The 14,749-nt window shown below is 40.0% G+C and overlaps 1 protein-coding gene and 1 pseudogene across 5 annotated transcripts in view; one reads left to right on the top strand and one right to left on the bottom strand.

The window, feature by feature from the left end:
* LOC149469188 (caspase-3-like) overlaps positions 1 to 14,749 on the bottom strand; it is a 131,597-nt gene that overhangs the window by 32,196 nt on the left and 84,652 nt on the right. For all 5 annotated transcript variants that reach the window (XM_089669626.1, XM_089669622.1, XM_089669621.1 and 2 more), the window contains 2 exons: positions 10,637 to 10,755; positions 576 to 728 (listed from right to left, as the gene is read on the bottom strand). In XM_089669626.1, the coding sequence (XP_089525752.1) occupies positions 576 to 728; positions 10,637 to 10,755 (272 nt within the window). The remainder of the gene's footprint in view (positions 1 to 575; positions 729 to 10,636; positions 10,756 to 14,749) is intronic.
* LOC149469190 (uncharacterized) lies at positions 5,169 to 8,645 on the top strand (annotated as a pseudogene).

The raw sequence follows: 14,749 nt of genomic DNA, 5'->3' as shown, positions 1-14,749 counted from the left end.
GCTTCTGTTGCCTGGTGATGCTGGGTGTTGAGGAACACAGACCTACACCTTCTCCATTCCATGTACCAGATTTCCCAGATACAGAGCACAGGAGTGTGAAACACAGATTTACTTAGATATATATGTTTATCTGAAAAGGACTTGGCACACATACAGTTTTGCAGACATTGGTTGATGTTGGAGCATACTGACAAGGCGTAGTCTTCTGGGACATGTGACAGGTTCCAAAAGAATATGGAACCATTCAGATAGCGCAGTGCTACTCGCACATGCACAGTGGGCACCCGGATGTGAAGCTGCAAGCTGTCACAGCCGAGTGCCCACACTGAAGATGTTGGCACCGGGAACACAGGACGGCCGGTGAAACAGGCTGCAGGGAGGACACCGCGGGATCGAGGGCTGTGAGTATCTGTTTTTTAGAAGTCAGCAGGTCCAGTTTATGTAGCTGCTTACTTATAGTTTTTTACAGTTTCACTGGAACTCTGCTTTAAATCTTTTAGTATGTCAGCTTCTTTATATCTTTGTGTTCTCAGAAACATTTGTATACATTTCATATGCTAAGCAGTAATACTGACCTCCTTTCAGTAGTTCAGATATTTTTGCAGCTGTTGGATTGTTCTCAATTTTTACTTGGAATCCAAAATTTTTAAAGACTTCATGGAGTGATTCCACATCTTTATTGGTACCTGGTCGTTCTCCTGTTTTTAACCCTTCTTTTGAAATTAGCTCTTATAAAAAAATAAAATAAAAAATAACACTTCAGCTAAAGAAATTATGTAAATCATAAACTTTTGAGTCTGAATGATAAAAGGAGCATTTTTACCCTCTAAAGTTATCTGTTAAAATCAGAGAATCAGTCCAAAAAGCAACTTTAAAGTAGACCTCTAGGTAAAACCTCTATTATCTGTTTTGAATAGAGTCGGAAAAGGTTAGAATGTCTCCTTTATTGCTGTTTTTGTCCCCATTGGGGAGATTTACTCTCTCTTCCTGTGTGGCAGTGAGCAGAATCTCCAGAACTGGGGAACAAACAGAACTTTTTGTACATGGAAAAGGATAGTAACCTCTATTAGACTTTTTCTGTAATCTGTATCCCAGTGAGAGATTCTTTTCCCCATTGACAGGTAAGAAATTAAAGAGATGGTCACCAGTAACATCTACCACAGATCCAGAACCCTTCCCTACTTTATGCAAAATTTAAAAAAAAAGAAAATACATATTCTACTCAGTAACAAACTTTATGGCATAGACATGAGCAGCACATTAAATATTAAGGGTAGAGTCTATAGCCCTTGTGCAGCCCTCAGGGCCCCTGCAGACACTAATATGTGTAATCTATTGCCTTTTATAAATAACAAAAAATATATCCTCCTGCGCTTTTACGGTAAATGGTACACTTAACTAAAAAGCAGCCAGCATCTAACCCATACCAAATAGGGGCAATAGTACAAATACATATAAAAGTGATGCAGCGCTAAAACTAATAAAAAAAACACTCAAAAGATATAGAAAGTAATATGCATAGAATACTAAAAAAATAGCTTAGCAAACGGGGTAACACATGGCCCAGGGCCACATGGGGATATCAAAGAGACAGTGAACCCTGGTACCCAAAGGGTACTCAATGAAGACCAGGTGAATATCTGCAGGAAAAACCAAACAGATAACAATGGCTTTGTGCAAAATAAAGTGTCCACAGTTCATACAAATGCTGTTATTTCCAAGACGTGCAGGTGAATCACAGCACACTCCAAATGTGATCCCAAGTAGTATGGCTGCAATGGCCTCGCACCTCCACTCTACGACCCCGCAGGGCCACAAAGCAAATGTAGATCATCTCTGGATCCCTCAAACCGGTGGCTCCTCAGGTAGGATGGTATAGGCAGTCATCATATAAATAGTATTCAACCGGACCAGTGGGCAAACGGAATACACCCTCCTCAGGTGTCAAAGCTCATATGCTCATCTCGGCGATACTTCATCCTGCACTTGCACACACATTAGACAGATCCTGTTGTCCCTAGGCAGAGCTCTACGTCCATCCTGTCTCCCTTCATCCTGGCAATGCTTACTGATAAACATTATCAGTAAGCATTGCCAGGATGAAGGGAGACAGGATGGACGTAGAGCTCTGCCTAGGGACAACAGGAGCTGTCTAATGTGTGTGCAAGTGCAGGATTAAGTATCGCCGAGATGAGCATATGAGCTTTGACACCTGAGGAGGGTGTATTCCGTTTGCCCACTGGTCCGGTTGAATACTATTTATATGATGACTGCCTATACCATCCTACCTGAGGAGCCACCGGTTTGAGGGATCCAGAGGTGATCTACATTTGCTTTGTGGCCCTGCGGGGTCGTAGAGTGGAGGTGAGAGGCCATTGCAGCCATACTACTTGGGATCACGTTTGGAGTGTGCTGTGATTCACCTGCACGTCTTGGAAATAACAGCATTTGTATGAACTGTGGACACTTTATTTTGCACAAAGCCATTGTTATCTGTTTGGTTTTTCCTGCAGATATTCACCTGGTCTTCATTGAGTACCCTTTGGGTACCAGGGTTCACTGTCTCTTTGATATCCCCATGTGGCTCTGGGCCATTTGTTACCCCGTTTGCTAAGCTATTTTTTTAGTATTCTATGCATATTACTTTCTATATCTTTTGAGTGTTTGTTTATTAGTTTTAGCGCTGCATCACTTTTATATGTATTTCTACTATTGCCTTTTATAGTAGTGATTTTGAGCAGCCTCGTGTAGTATGGTTTCAGCTCGCCAAAGGGTCACAGGTTATATTAAGTATCTGTAATGCAATAGAACATTCTCCAAACATATTACAGGAGATTTTCAGAGACTGCAGACATGCTGTGATACGAGTGTGACAAGTTTGTATAAGAGTGAATGTATAGATTATAATTGAACATTTGATTTCCTTATTACCAGAATAAAAGGTTATTACAGGTCTTGGTTTCTTCTGATACAGGAAAAAAGAGGCTATTACAGTTCAGACTTGTTTGTGCAGAAGTGGTTGAAATTAGTTTTATCTGGAATTATGATTCATTGTTATGAGAATGGAGCACCCCTTGAAAACAGGCAACTGAGCATGATCCCACGCTGTGTTCACACGCCGAAATGTATACACTGCGCATGTACAGACGTGAAATAACAATTTTGTCTTATAAGAAGGGGGGATCAGCGAGGAGAGAACGGGACTTAATCTTGGTGCGACAGACGTGTCTTGCGGTGTTTTCTCCCGGTTTCCTCCTCGCTGATTGCTGGAAGTCCCCCAATCAAGGCGAAGGGTGATGCTACAATATCCGGTGATGTATTGATGCTTACTCTTTATGATTTATTCTATATATGATTAGCTATAACCTGTAATAGGAAATATTAAATCTCAATAAATATACTTTTTTATTTACCTAAAAAGACTTAGTCTTTGCCTATCTAGTATGATAGTGAGTTGCAGACTTAATTTTAAGCAGGTAAAACATAAATTGGCATAGTCGGCAGGATCATTTGGGGAAAGTATTGTTGTTTTAAAGTATTTTGTTTTGGGATTTTCAGCGGAGACCTCTTTTGCGCAGAAGAGTCTTCATGCAAAATCTTGAAAATTGGCTTTTTGCCAATAAGGTTCAAATGCTTATAGAAGGACAGCGGAACGTGATATTGAAAAAATAAGAACAGAAATTGAAAGTGTGCATTCAGATGTTTTATTTGAACCTGTTGGCACTTTGCCAAAAGTTTTGAATTAGTATATTTTTGACATAGATGTTAAGAGAGGGACGGGACTTTGGGAGGTTCAACTAGTAAAAGAGGGGAACCTCTGCCCGGAGTCACGCCCATTTGGCACATTGCCAACATTTTGAAACACATAACTAATATCCCCGTTTGAAAAGAACTAACAAAGTTTAGGAAGAAGAATAAAGATAAAAGTGAGGAAAAAATGGAGGTACCTGGCTGGACCGAGGCTCCATATAATATTGTTGCTAGAGAATTAGTTACACAGGGTTTGGCTGAATCATGGGAGAGTAAACTAAAAGAAGCAGAACCCCTTGATGTTGTAAATGTACTCAAGGGGGTCCCTGCCAAGGCAGGTGATGTAGTGGCTTTAGGCAGATGCAGTTGGATTTTGCTAACTGCATACAGGAAGATTCATAAGAAATTACATCAGGTAATGAAGGATTACCATCAACTAGAGCAGAAGACCATAGGACAAGAAGGTAAAATTGCTTTTCTGCAATGTGGGCAAAAATTGTTGAAAGATAAATTAGAACATTATCAAAATATAGCTGAGATAGCAGCAGTAAAAGTTGCCCAAAATAAATACAGAAAGAGGAAGGGAAGAGTTAATAACAGTAAAGTTCATAAAGCAATAGCCTCAGCATCAGTGGATTGGAATCCTGATAAGTGGGATGCTGATGTGTGGGATTCTTTATCTAGCAATGATTGGGATAATTGCCCCGGAGGACCAAAGGCTGGGAAATCCATCCGGCCAAAATACAAGACCCGTCTCAGGTAGTGAAATTCCTGGGGATACAGTGGAATAAGGGGCACAGAGAGAGCTTGCCCAAAGCAAGAAAAGAGAAAAAAAATTTGAAATATCTTAGTAAATCTTAGTAAATGGATAAAGTGTTATGATTTTGATGCATCATTAGACAAAGATTCTTGTGTTAAGTTATGTAGGAGAAGTAAAACTGAAGCCGGCACTAAAAACATTGGAAACAGGAGCTCATGAATGAAATGAAATAGAACAAATGGGTATAGCATTGACCGAGTTGTGTGAGCCTACTACTGACTATGAGTGTTGTATATGAATACATAACATATCTGTTGAGACCCCAGACTGCTATGAAGTCATAGAGAACCATAGAGACCTGGTAAATGGTTTATAAGCTTGATGGTTTAAAAAAAAAAGTAGATATGCTGATTTTGTTTTTTTTACTAATATTCGTATTCTATGTTGTTGCTAAACTTTGTATGTGTATTTGTAACATGTCTTTAAAGAATCCGGATTTAACTATATTGATAAGAATGAGAGAAGTGTTTAATAAGGATGGAACGGATGTGTATGTTGTTAATGGGTTAAATCTTCCTCCTCTGGAGATAAGAGAGAGCACAATAACTCACCTCCCCCTCAGAAGGGGAATGTGGATAATCACTTGTCCTGGGAAGATATGTTCCAGGCTTTACTTAAAGTCGGAGTTCCTAAAGAACACATTGATGGGAAAGATGCACAAGTATTGTGGAAATTATATAAGCAAAAAGTGCTGTCAGGAAGGAAGGCTGATAAGAAGAATGCAGAAGTAAGATTAAAAGAACATAAGGATGTAGACAAGAAACAAGAAAGGGAACAGGAGAAGGGGAAAACGGGTGTAGGAGATTTCCCTGATTGGGATAAGTTTCAGAAAATCTATCCCTGGGAAGAAATAGCAACCATGGTAGCTTTAAAAAATTCAGACAGCCTCAGCTCCTCTCAAAGATCCGTTAGGATCGCAAGAGGATAATTTGGCATGAGTAGCCAGCCAAGCCCCCATATGGATTTAAAAAGATGATATAGACTGTATGTACAGGTGAGTATCCATTGGAAAGGGGATAATATAGAAACAGTGCAAGCATTAGTAGACACAGGGGGTGGATGCTACTCTAATTTATGGTAATCCAAAGAAATTCAAAGGAACCCGAGTAAAAATATCAGGGTTGGGGGGGGAAAGTGACTGAAGGTGCACAAACTGAAGTAACCTTAAACATTGGGAATTTACCTTTAAGAAAATACCCTGTACTGATAGTTCCTATAAAAGAATATATTATTGGTATGGAGTCCATGATCTTGCCAGCCCAGGACCGGGTGGCTCAATTGTTTTTGATTCCTTTGTATATCGCTAACATTAAAGAAGGCGAAGCTCAAACAAAGTTAACGGTTAGAGGAGACCAAGGTTTTGGCTCTACTAACATGGTTAAGGTGGGGGCTAAAATTTGGGTACAGGGGGCATCTGGTCCCCCAGAACCTGCAGAAGTAATAGCAGTTGGCAAGGACCAAACCCTGTTAATCATGAGACCTGGAATAGAAAAATGGGAATATGTTCCTCAGGAAAAATGTTATTTGAGAGAATAGAGCTGAAATTTATTTCTGATTACAGATCAAGCTAAAACATGTCATCGTCCTTGGAATCCTTGGTATCGGGTGGTCGGCCACCTTATCCGTTGAAGCCTGGACACCTGGAACTAAAGTGACTGACACTCATCAAAGTAAAGTGGGGTGGAGATGGAAAAACTCAACTAAAAACTGGCAACAGGATTCTTTTTTTTGTCCTGCTAATCAAGCTTGCAATATTTTGAATATTACCTTCGACGGAAGTATGTGAGCTGGGGCTCCTGATCCGGCCAGAAGCAGATACCGTCCGACGTATGCATTACATAAAGACAGTGGAAAAGTGAATATAACGGCTCGAGTAAATGTTAGTTGTTGACAACAGGAAGCAAGCTTCATTTATTTGTCAGCTGCAAATAGGAGGTCTGTAACAAGAAACTGTACCACTAAGACTATACCAAGTACTGTCTTTCAGTTTGCTCTTAATGAGACAATCATTGTGATTTGTACCAATGTCAGTGAAATCCAAGGAAGATCATGGTGGGGTCAGTACTTAATCTTTGTAAATTCAAGCACTACTCATATTGACCTCGGACATATTAAAAGATTTCCTTCTACATGTGAAACAGCGGGGCAACATGCCCAAAAGACTATAATACATGCTCAAATTGTTTTTCCACGGACTATGAACTGGCCAAAGCCTGCGCGTACTAAATGGGCGTGGTATGATACCATGCTTGGAGGTTATGGGACATTAACAGGGACTTTGAATGGTTTTGATATAGAAACATTAGTCAATAGATTATATAATGCTGGTAGCAAATTAAATGATGCTTTAACATTATAAGCTAGATGGATGCCCACTATATGGCTGCCAGCCAGAACAAGTGCTGGTGTAGATACTATAATGGCCGATTTATAAGCTGCTTCTAATATATTCAATTATGGTTTTGATTAAAATGTTGCTAATTTTGTAAATTGAACAGTATGTTCACTGCAAACTATATATCAACAATAACAGAAAGGAGTTTTTCAGGCCATGCTGATGGCCGGAAATGAACAAATATGGAGGACCGTGTTTAATCAGTCAATTGATCCAAAGTTTTGGGTACATTTGGAATCTCAGAAGATGGTTTGCAATGACACATTCTGTTCGGGAACAATCCATATGTATAATGTGACCAAATCTAGTGTAATGTGCAAATTTGTGGTAATATCTTTGATTCTAGGAGTTCCCAGAGATTTACATTATTGGGCTCCAGAATTTTATGGCACATATGTGGATGGTGAAAATAGAGTGCATGATCTTTCCTTCTGTGATAATACTTTAGAGGGAAAGATATGTCAGTTGCAGTCTGCTGTATATGAACCTTGTTTATTGCAAAATACTGTAAATATTTGTAAATGGACAATTTTACTTTTGACATATAAATATATGATTGAAATTGCACCCCAAATTGTCTGTATGATCACAAACGTGCCCGCCGTACCGAATATGCAAGTCCCCTTTTCAGGGTGTGTAAGCAATATGCCAACAGTACATTGGGAAAATGAAACCTTTATTTTAAAAGCGGACACTGAAGTGGATGTACAGACATATTGGAGACATATTAGTTTAGAAGTGTCTAATTGGGATTTTAGCCTATCAAAGCTGGAAAAGATTATTAACCAATCATCTGAAGTTAGGGAACATATTAAATTGCTTAACAAATCAATTGCATTGCATGTGATAGGGACTATTATTGTTAGAGATAAGCTTGTCAAGGTGGGCTCTAGCATAGCTGATGCAACTTCACACCATTGGTGGGATTTATTTACTGGACATTCTCCTTCTGCAACACAAGTCTTGAATTTTTTGATACACCATGTATTGGTTATTTCTATTGTGGCAATTTTATTATCACTTTGGAATTGTTTTATGGCCTATAAATTGTTTTGTAAAAAACCAAGAGTATTGATGGTAACATACGGAACCTAAGTGTTCAATTAAGGACCAATTGTGATACGAGTGTGACAAGTTTGTATAAGAGTGAATGTACAGATTATAATTGAACATTTGATTTCCTTATTACCAGAATAAAAGGTTATTACAGGTCTTGGTTTCTTCTGATACAGGAAAAAAGAGGCTATTACAGTTCAGACTTGTTTGTGCAGAAGTGGTTGAAATTAGTTTTATCTGGAATTATGATTCATTGTTATGAGAATTGAGCACCCCTTGAAAACAGGCAACTGAGCATGATCCCACGCTGTGTTCACACGCCGAAACGTATACACTGCGCATGTACAGACGTGAAATAACAATTTTGTCTTATAAGAAGGGGGGATCAGCGAGGAGAGAACGGGACTTAATCTTGGTGCGACAGACGTGTCTTGCGGTGTTTTCTCCCGGTTTCCTCCTCGCTGATTGCTGGAAGTCCCCCAATCAAGGCGAAGGGTGATGCTACAATATCCGGTGATGTATTGATGCTTACTCTTTATGATTTATTCTATATATGATTAGCTATAACCTGTAATAGGAAATATTAAATATCAATAAATATACTTTTTTTATTTTACCTAAAAAGACTTAGTCTTTGCCTATCTAGTATGATAGTGAGTGAGTTGCAGACTTAATTTAGAGCAGGTAAAACACATGCTTACGGAGAGAGTCAAAACAATAGATTTGGTTCTAGAGATGGTCAGAGACTATAGACTTGCTATAGGAGACAGAATATGGACGTAAGTCAAAAATAAGGAAGTTTGCTTAGTAGTGCCTCCGGTACTGAGGCAGTGGGATTTGAAAAGGGCATGGGAGGAAGCCAGAAGCCATTGAGCCCCCCAATTCTGTACTTATGCCGTTTGTTATTGTGACAGAGATCTGCAACACTGCATTTGAGAGATGCACTGAAGGTGGCTGTCTCATGACCACATTCTAAGCATCCACCACCTGCACTGTACTGAAAGGCTGTCACCGCTCATCTTATACAATATTACATAGTTACATAGTTAGTCTGACTGAAAAAAGACAAAAGTCTATCCAGTTCAACCATTTAAAAAAAAAAAAAAAGTTGTAATCCTATACTCACAATTGATCCAGAGGAAGGCAAAAAAAAAACCCAGCAAAGCATGATCCAATTGGCTTCTGCAGGGAAAAAAAATTCCTTTCTGATCCCTTGAGAGGCAATCGGATATTCCCTGGAACAACTTTACTTATAAATGTTAGTATCCAGTTATATTCTGTGTATCCAAGAAAGAATCCAGGCCTTTTTTAAAGCAATCCACGGAGCTGGCAAGAACCAACTCTTGAGGGAGTATATTCCACATTTTCACAGCTCTCACTGTGAAGAAACCTTTCCGTGTTTGGAGATTAAATTTCTTTTCCTCCAGACGTAAAGAGTGCCCACTTGTCCTCTGTGATGACCTCATGGTGAATAGCTCTACACCGAGATCACTATATGAACCACTGATGTATTTATACATGTTGATCATATCTCCCTTAATCTCCTCTTCTCAAGAGAGAATACATTCAGTGCCTCTAATCTTTCCTCATAGCTGAGCTTCTCCATGCCTCGTATCAGTTTGGTTGCCCTTCTCTGTTCTTTCTCCAGTTCCCCAATGTTCTTTTTGTGAATTGGTGCCAAAAATTGAACTGCATATTCCAGATGAGGTGTTACTAATGATTTGTACAGGGGTAAAATGATATCTCTCGCTCTGGAGTCTATACCTCTTATAATACAAGAGAGGAAGTTGCTCGCGTTAGAAACCGGAGCTTGGCATTGCATGCCATTATTAAGCTTGTGATCAACCAGAACTCCCAGATCCTCCTCCACCATTGATTCCCCCAATTGTACCCCCCCAGTATGTATGATGCATGCACATTCTTAGCCCCCAAGTGCATAACCTTACATAATATCCACGAAAGAACTCCAGTGTCATTCTGCTGATGTCATAAAATCAAGCCCCTCAGGAATATATTCTAGAAGACCTTTTTAGTAACAATGTGGCTGGGTGACAATGCTGCCAGGTGCAGGAACCAGGCCAGCACACAGTCAGTACTGCAGGCGGGGCTGTGGATTGTTAACCATTAGTGTTGAGTATTTGAAACAAGAACCAGCTTTGGTTCCATATTGCCATCAATTTCATTCTGTAGTTTTGACAACTTTTGTGGCCCTTTCCTTTATTAGAAGCAGCATCTGCTGCATGCTGTACATTTAGAAGAGCAGTAAAAGCTTGAGCTTACACAACTCTTTAGTGTTTGTTTACATAAGAAGCATGGCAGGCTACCAAGATTCTGTTATTGCAAAGTAAAGGGAAAGGAGCTGTGATTTTTCCACAATGCCTGCAGCTACAGAGGTAAATGAGGTGCTTGTTTAAAGGTGGGACTGGGAGTACCTGTGGGTGGACTTTGTCTCCCCTCTAGTAGGTGACCAGATCATAGGAGGAAGCCTCTTCTTCTATACAGCAGAACAGTTTGCAAACAGCTTTCATTGTTCTGCTAATGTCCCTTCTGTATTTCATACGAATAAATTAGGAAATACAATGAAACGTGATTTGAAAACATTGCTGATGACCTACCAGGATCCAGCTTGTCCATGTTTATAATGACACATACTCCCTTCTCTGGATAATTCATGTCATATTTGTATTTTGTTATGTCTTCAAGGTCTTTGTTTCTTGGAGTGGAATCATTTTTTCTGGTCAGAAATAAGCAGTACATATAATAAAATAAAGATACACATACAAATACACAACAACAATATAATTTAAGAGTCCAGACCATCCTCCTATGTACACCATATGAACCTGATGAAACAGAAAAGACACACTTGCTGCTCGGTACATGGTATAAGATTCAGGATTTTGGGAACCTCATGCAAGTTTCTTTACTAACGTGCCAAAAAATCTTATGCTTCAAATTGGTTAAATACTATACATGCTCAGAAAGAGGAAATAGATCACATTTTTAATTACTTTAGTAAGTAAAACGTTTTCAAAAACATGCTTTCTGTTTCTGTATAACATGCTTTCTGTTTCTGTATAACTAAAGGCCAAGCTCTTATTTTTTATTTGTCCTGTTTACCATTACAATTGAAAGTGAAAGTAAAGGAAAATCTCAAATTCTGGGTTGTCCCCAGAAAAGTAATTGGGGGAAATATTCCAATGGGACACTAGTTCTGGTGACCTGGGGAGGGGGGGGCACAAGAATTCCCTTAATTTGCAAGATATCCTTATTTCCTGTTTGGCTATGGAACAGAAAATGAAGGGAAATGTTTGCAATGGGACAGAGATGGCAAAAAAAAAAAAAAATCTGATAGGGGTTATAACCCTCTCTTGCTCTATCCAAAATGAAAAAAAAGTTTTGCCTATAGTTCTACTTTACATAAAGTGGGATCTCAGAGTAATACATCTGATCACAAGCAGGCAATGTATAATTTCTGGAACAAGAAGCACTTTTTTTTTTCCTTTAGGATGTGTTTCCTCATGTTTACTCCAGATGACCCTTACAAATTTTGTTATTCATCCCATGGATTATTGGATCTGAGTTTGCAACAACAAAATCAAGAAAAACAAATGTGGAGCAGTACATCTCAAAGAGCTTCAGTCACAGTGAAATATGTAAAAATATAAAAATAAATACTTGATTAGAAAATGTTTTTGTATACAAGAGAATTAGAGATGAGCGAATTTCTCAAAAATTCGATTCGGTTGATTCGGCGAATTCCAGTGTGAAATTCGATTCGATGCGAATTTCTTCGCTACGAAGATGACTTATAAAAAGGGTTTCTAGGCTTCAGAGAGCCTTTAAATTAGTGCAGAACACTGTACCTTTAATTTAAATGCCCTTGGAGATGAGGAAAGAGAAGGAGAAGGAGAAGGAGAAGGATGAGAAGAAGGAGAAGGATGAGAAGAAGGAGAAGGATGAGAAGAAGGAGAAGGAGAAGGATGAGAAGAAGGAGAAGGATGAGAAGAAGGAGAAGGAGAAGGATGAGAAGAAGGAGAAGGATGAGGAGAAGAAGGATGAGAAGAAGGAGAAGGAGAAGGATGAGAAGAAGGAGAAGGATGAGAAGAAAGAGAAGGATGAGAAGGAGAAGGATGAGAAGAAGGAGAAGGAGAAGGATGAGAAGAAGGAGAAGGAGAAGGATGAGAAGAAGGAGAAGGATGAGAAGAAGGATGAGAAGAAGGAGAAGGATGAGAAGAAGGAGAAGGATGAGGAGAAGGAGAAGGATGAGAAGAAGGAGAAGGATGAGAAGAAGGAGAAGGATGAGAAGAAGGAGAAGGAGAAGGATGAGAAGAAGGAGAAGGATGAGAAGAAGGAGAAGGATGAGAAGAAGGAGAAGGAGAAGGATGAGAAGAAGGAGAAGGAGAAGGATGAGAAGAAGGAGAAGGATGAGAAGAAGGATGAGAAGAAGGAGAAGGATGAGAAGAAGGAGAAGGAGAAGGATGAGAAGAAGGAGAAGGATGAGAAGAAGGAGAAGGATGAGAAGAAGGAGAAGGATGAGAAGAAGGAGAAGGATGAGAAGAAGGAGAAGGAGAAGGATGAGAAGAAGGAGAAGGAGAAGGATGAGAAGAAGGAGAAGGATGAGAAGAAGGATGAGAAGAAGGAGAAGGATGAGAAGAAGGAGAAGGAGAAGGATGAGAAGAAGGAGAAGGATGAGAAGAAGGAGAAGGATGAGAAGAAGGATGAGAAGAAGGAGAAGGATGAGAAGAAGGAGAAGGATGAGAAGGAGAAGGATGAGAAGACGGAGAAGGAGAAGCAGAAGGAGAAGGATGAGAAGAAGGAAAAGGAGAAGGATGAGAAGATGGAGAAGGAGAAGGATGAGAAGAAGGAGAAGGATGAGAAGAAGGAGAAGGAGAAGGATGAGAAGAAGGAGAAGGAGAAGGATGAGAAGAAGGAGAAGGATGAGAAGAAGGATGAGAAGAAGGAGAAGGATGAGAAGAAGGAGAAGGATGAGAAGAAGAAGGAGAAGGATGAGAAGAAGGAGAAGGATGAGAAGAAGGAGAAGGAGAAGGATGAGAAGAAGGAGAAGGATGAGAAGAAGGAGAAGGAGAAGGATGAGAAGAAGGAGAAGGAGAAGGATGAGGAGAAGGAGAAGGATGAGGAGAAGGAGAAGGATGAGAAGAAGGAGAAGGATGAGAAGAAGGAGAAGGAGAAGGATGAGAAGAAGGAGAAGGAGAAGGATGAGGAGAAGGAGAAGGATGAGAAGAAGGAGAAGGATGAGAAGAAGGAGAAGGAGAAGGATGAGAAGAAGGAGAAGGATGAGAAGAAGTAGAAGGAGAAGGATGAGAAGATGGAGAAGGAGAAGGATGAGAAGAAGGAGAAGGAGAAGGATGAGAAGAAGGAGAAGGAGAAGGATGAGAAGAAGGAGAAGGATGAGGAGAAGGAGAAGGATGAGAAGAAGGAGAAGGATGAGAAGAAGGAGAAGGATGAGAAGAAGGAGAAGGATGAGAAGAAGGAGAAGGATGAGAAAAAGGAGAAGGATGATAAGAAGGAGAAGGATGAGAAGAAGGAGAAGGAGAAGGAGAAGCAGAAGGAGAAGGATGAGAAGAAGGAAAAGGAGAAGGATGAGAAGATGGAGAAGGAGAAGGATGAGAAGAAGGAGAAGGATGAGAAGAAGGAGAAGGAGAAGGATGAGAAGATGGAGAAGGAGAAGGATGAGAAGAAGGAGAAGGAGAAGGATGAGAAGAAGGAGAAGGAGAAGGATGAGAAGAAGGAGAAGGAGAAGGAGAAGGATGAGAAGAAGGAGAAGGAGAAGGATGAGAAGAAGGAGAAGGATGAGAAGAAGGATGAGAAGAAGGAGAAGGATGAGAAGAAGGAGAAGGAGAAGGATGAGAAGAAGGAGAAGGATGAGAAGAAGGAGAAGGATGAGAAGAAGGATGAGAAGAAGGATGAGAAGAAGGAGAAGGATGAGAAGAAGGACAGTTCTGTGACAGTTTCTGTCTATTTCTGACAGTTCTGGGACATTCACTCCATACAGCTGTTTCAACCGCTGTATGGAGGGAATGTCATGGAACTGTCAGAAATAGACTATTAATGACAGTTCTGGGACTGTCCTTCCATGCAGCGGTTGAAACATTGTATGTATTTGTTTCCATAAATGGATCCATTTATGGAAACAAATACATACAATGTTTCAACCGCTGTATGGAAGGACAGTCCCAGAACTGTCATGAATAGTCTATTTCTGACAGTTCTATGACATTCCCTCCATACAGCGGTTGAAACAGCTGTATGGAGTGAATGTCCCAGAACTGTCAGAAATAGACTATTTATGACAGTTCTGGGACTGTCCTTCCATACAGCGGTTGAAACATTGTATGTATTTGTTTCCATAAATGGATCCATTTATGGAAACAAATACATACAATGTTTCAACCGCTGTATGAAAGGACAGTCCCAGAACTGTCATTAATAGTCTATTTCTGACAGTTCCATGACATTCCCTCCATACAGCGGTTGAAACAGCTGTATGGAGTGATTGTCCCAGAACTGTCAGAAATAGTCTATTTCTGACAGTTCTGGGACATTCACTCCATACAGCTGTTTCAACCGCTGTATGGAGGGAATGTCATGGAACTGTCAGAGTCCCAGAACTGTCATTAATAGTCTATTTCTGACAGTTCCATGACATTCCCTCCATACAGCGGTTGAAACAGCTATATGGAGTGAATGTCCCAGAACTGTCAGAA

This window comes from Staurois parvus, unplaced genomic scaffold (assembly GCF_062004578.1).
Source record: "Staurois parvus isolate SC_StPar_1 unplaced genomic scaffold, SC_StPar_1.0 ptg000080l, whole genome shotgun sequence".
Lineage (NCBI taxonomy): Eukaryota > Metazoa > Chordata > Amphibia > Anura > Ranidae > Staurois > Staurois parvus.
Note: the sequence above shows the minus strand (reverse complement) of the source record. Positions and strands in the feature narration are given on the sequence as shown.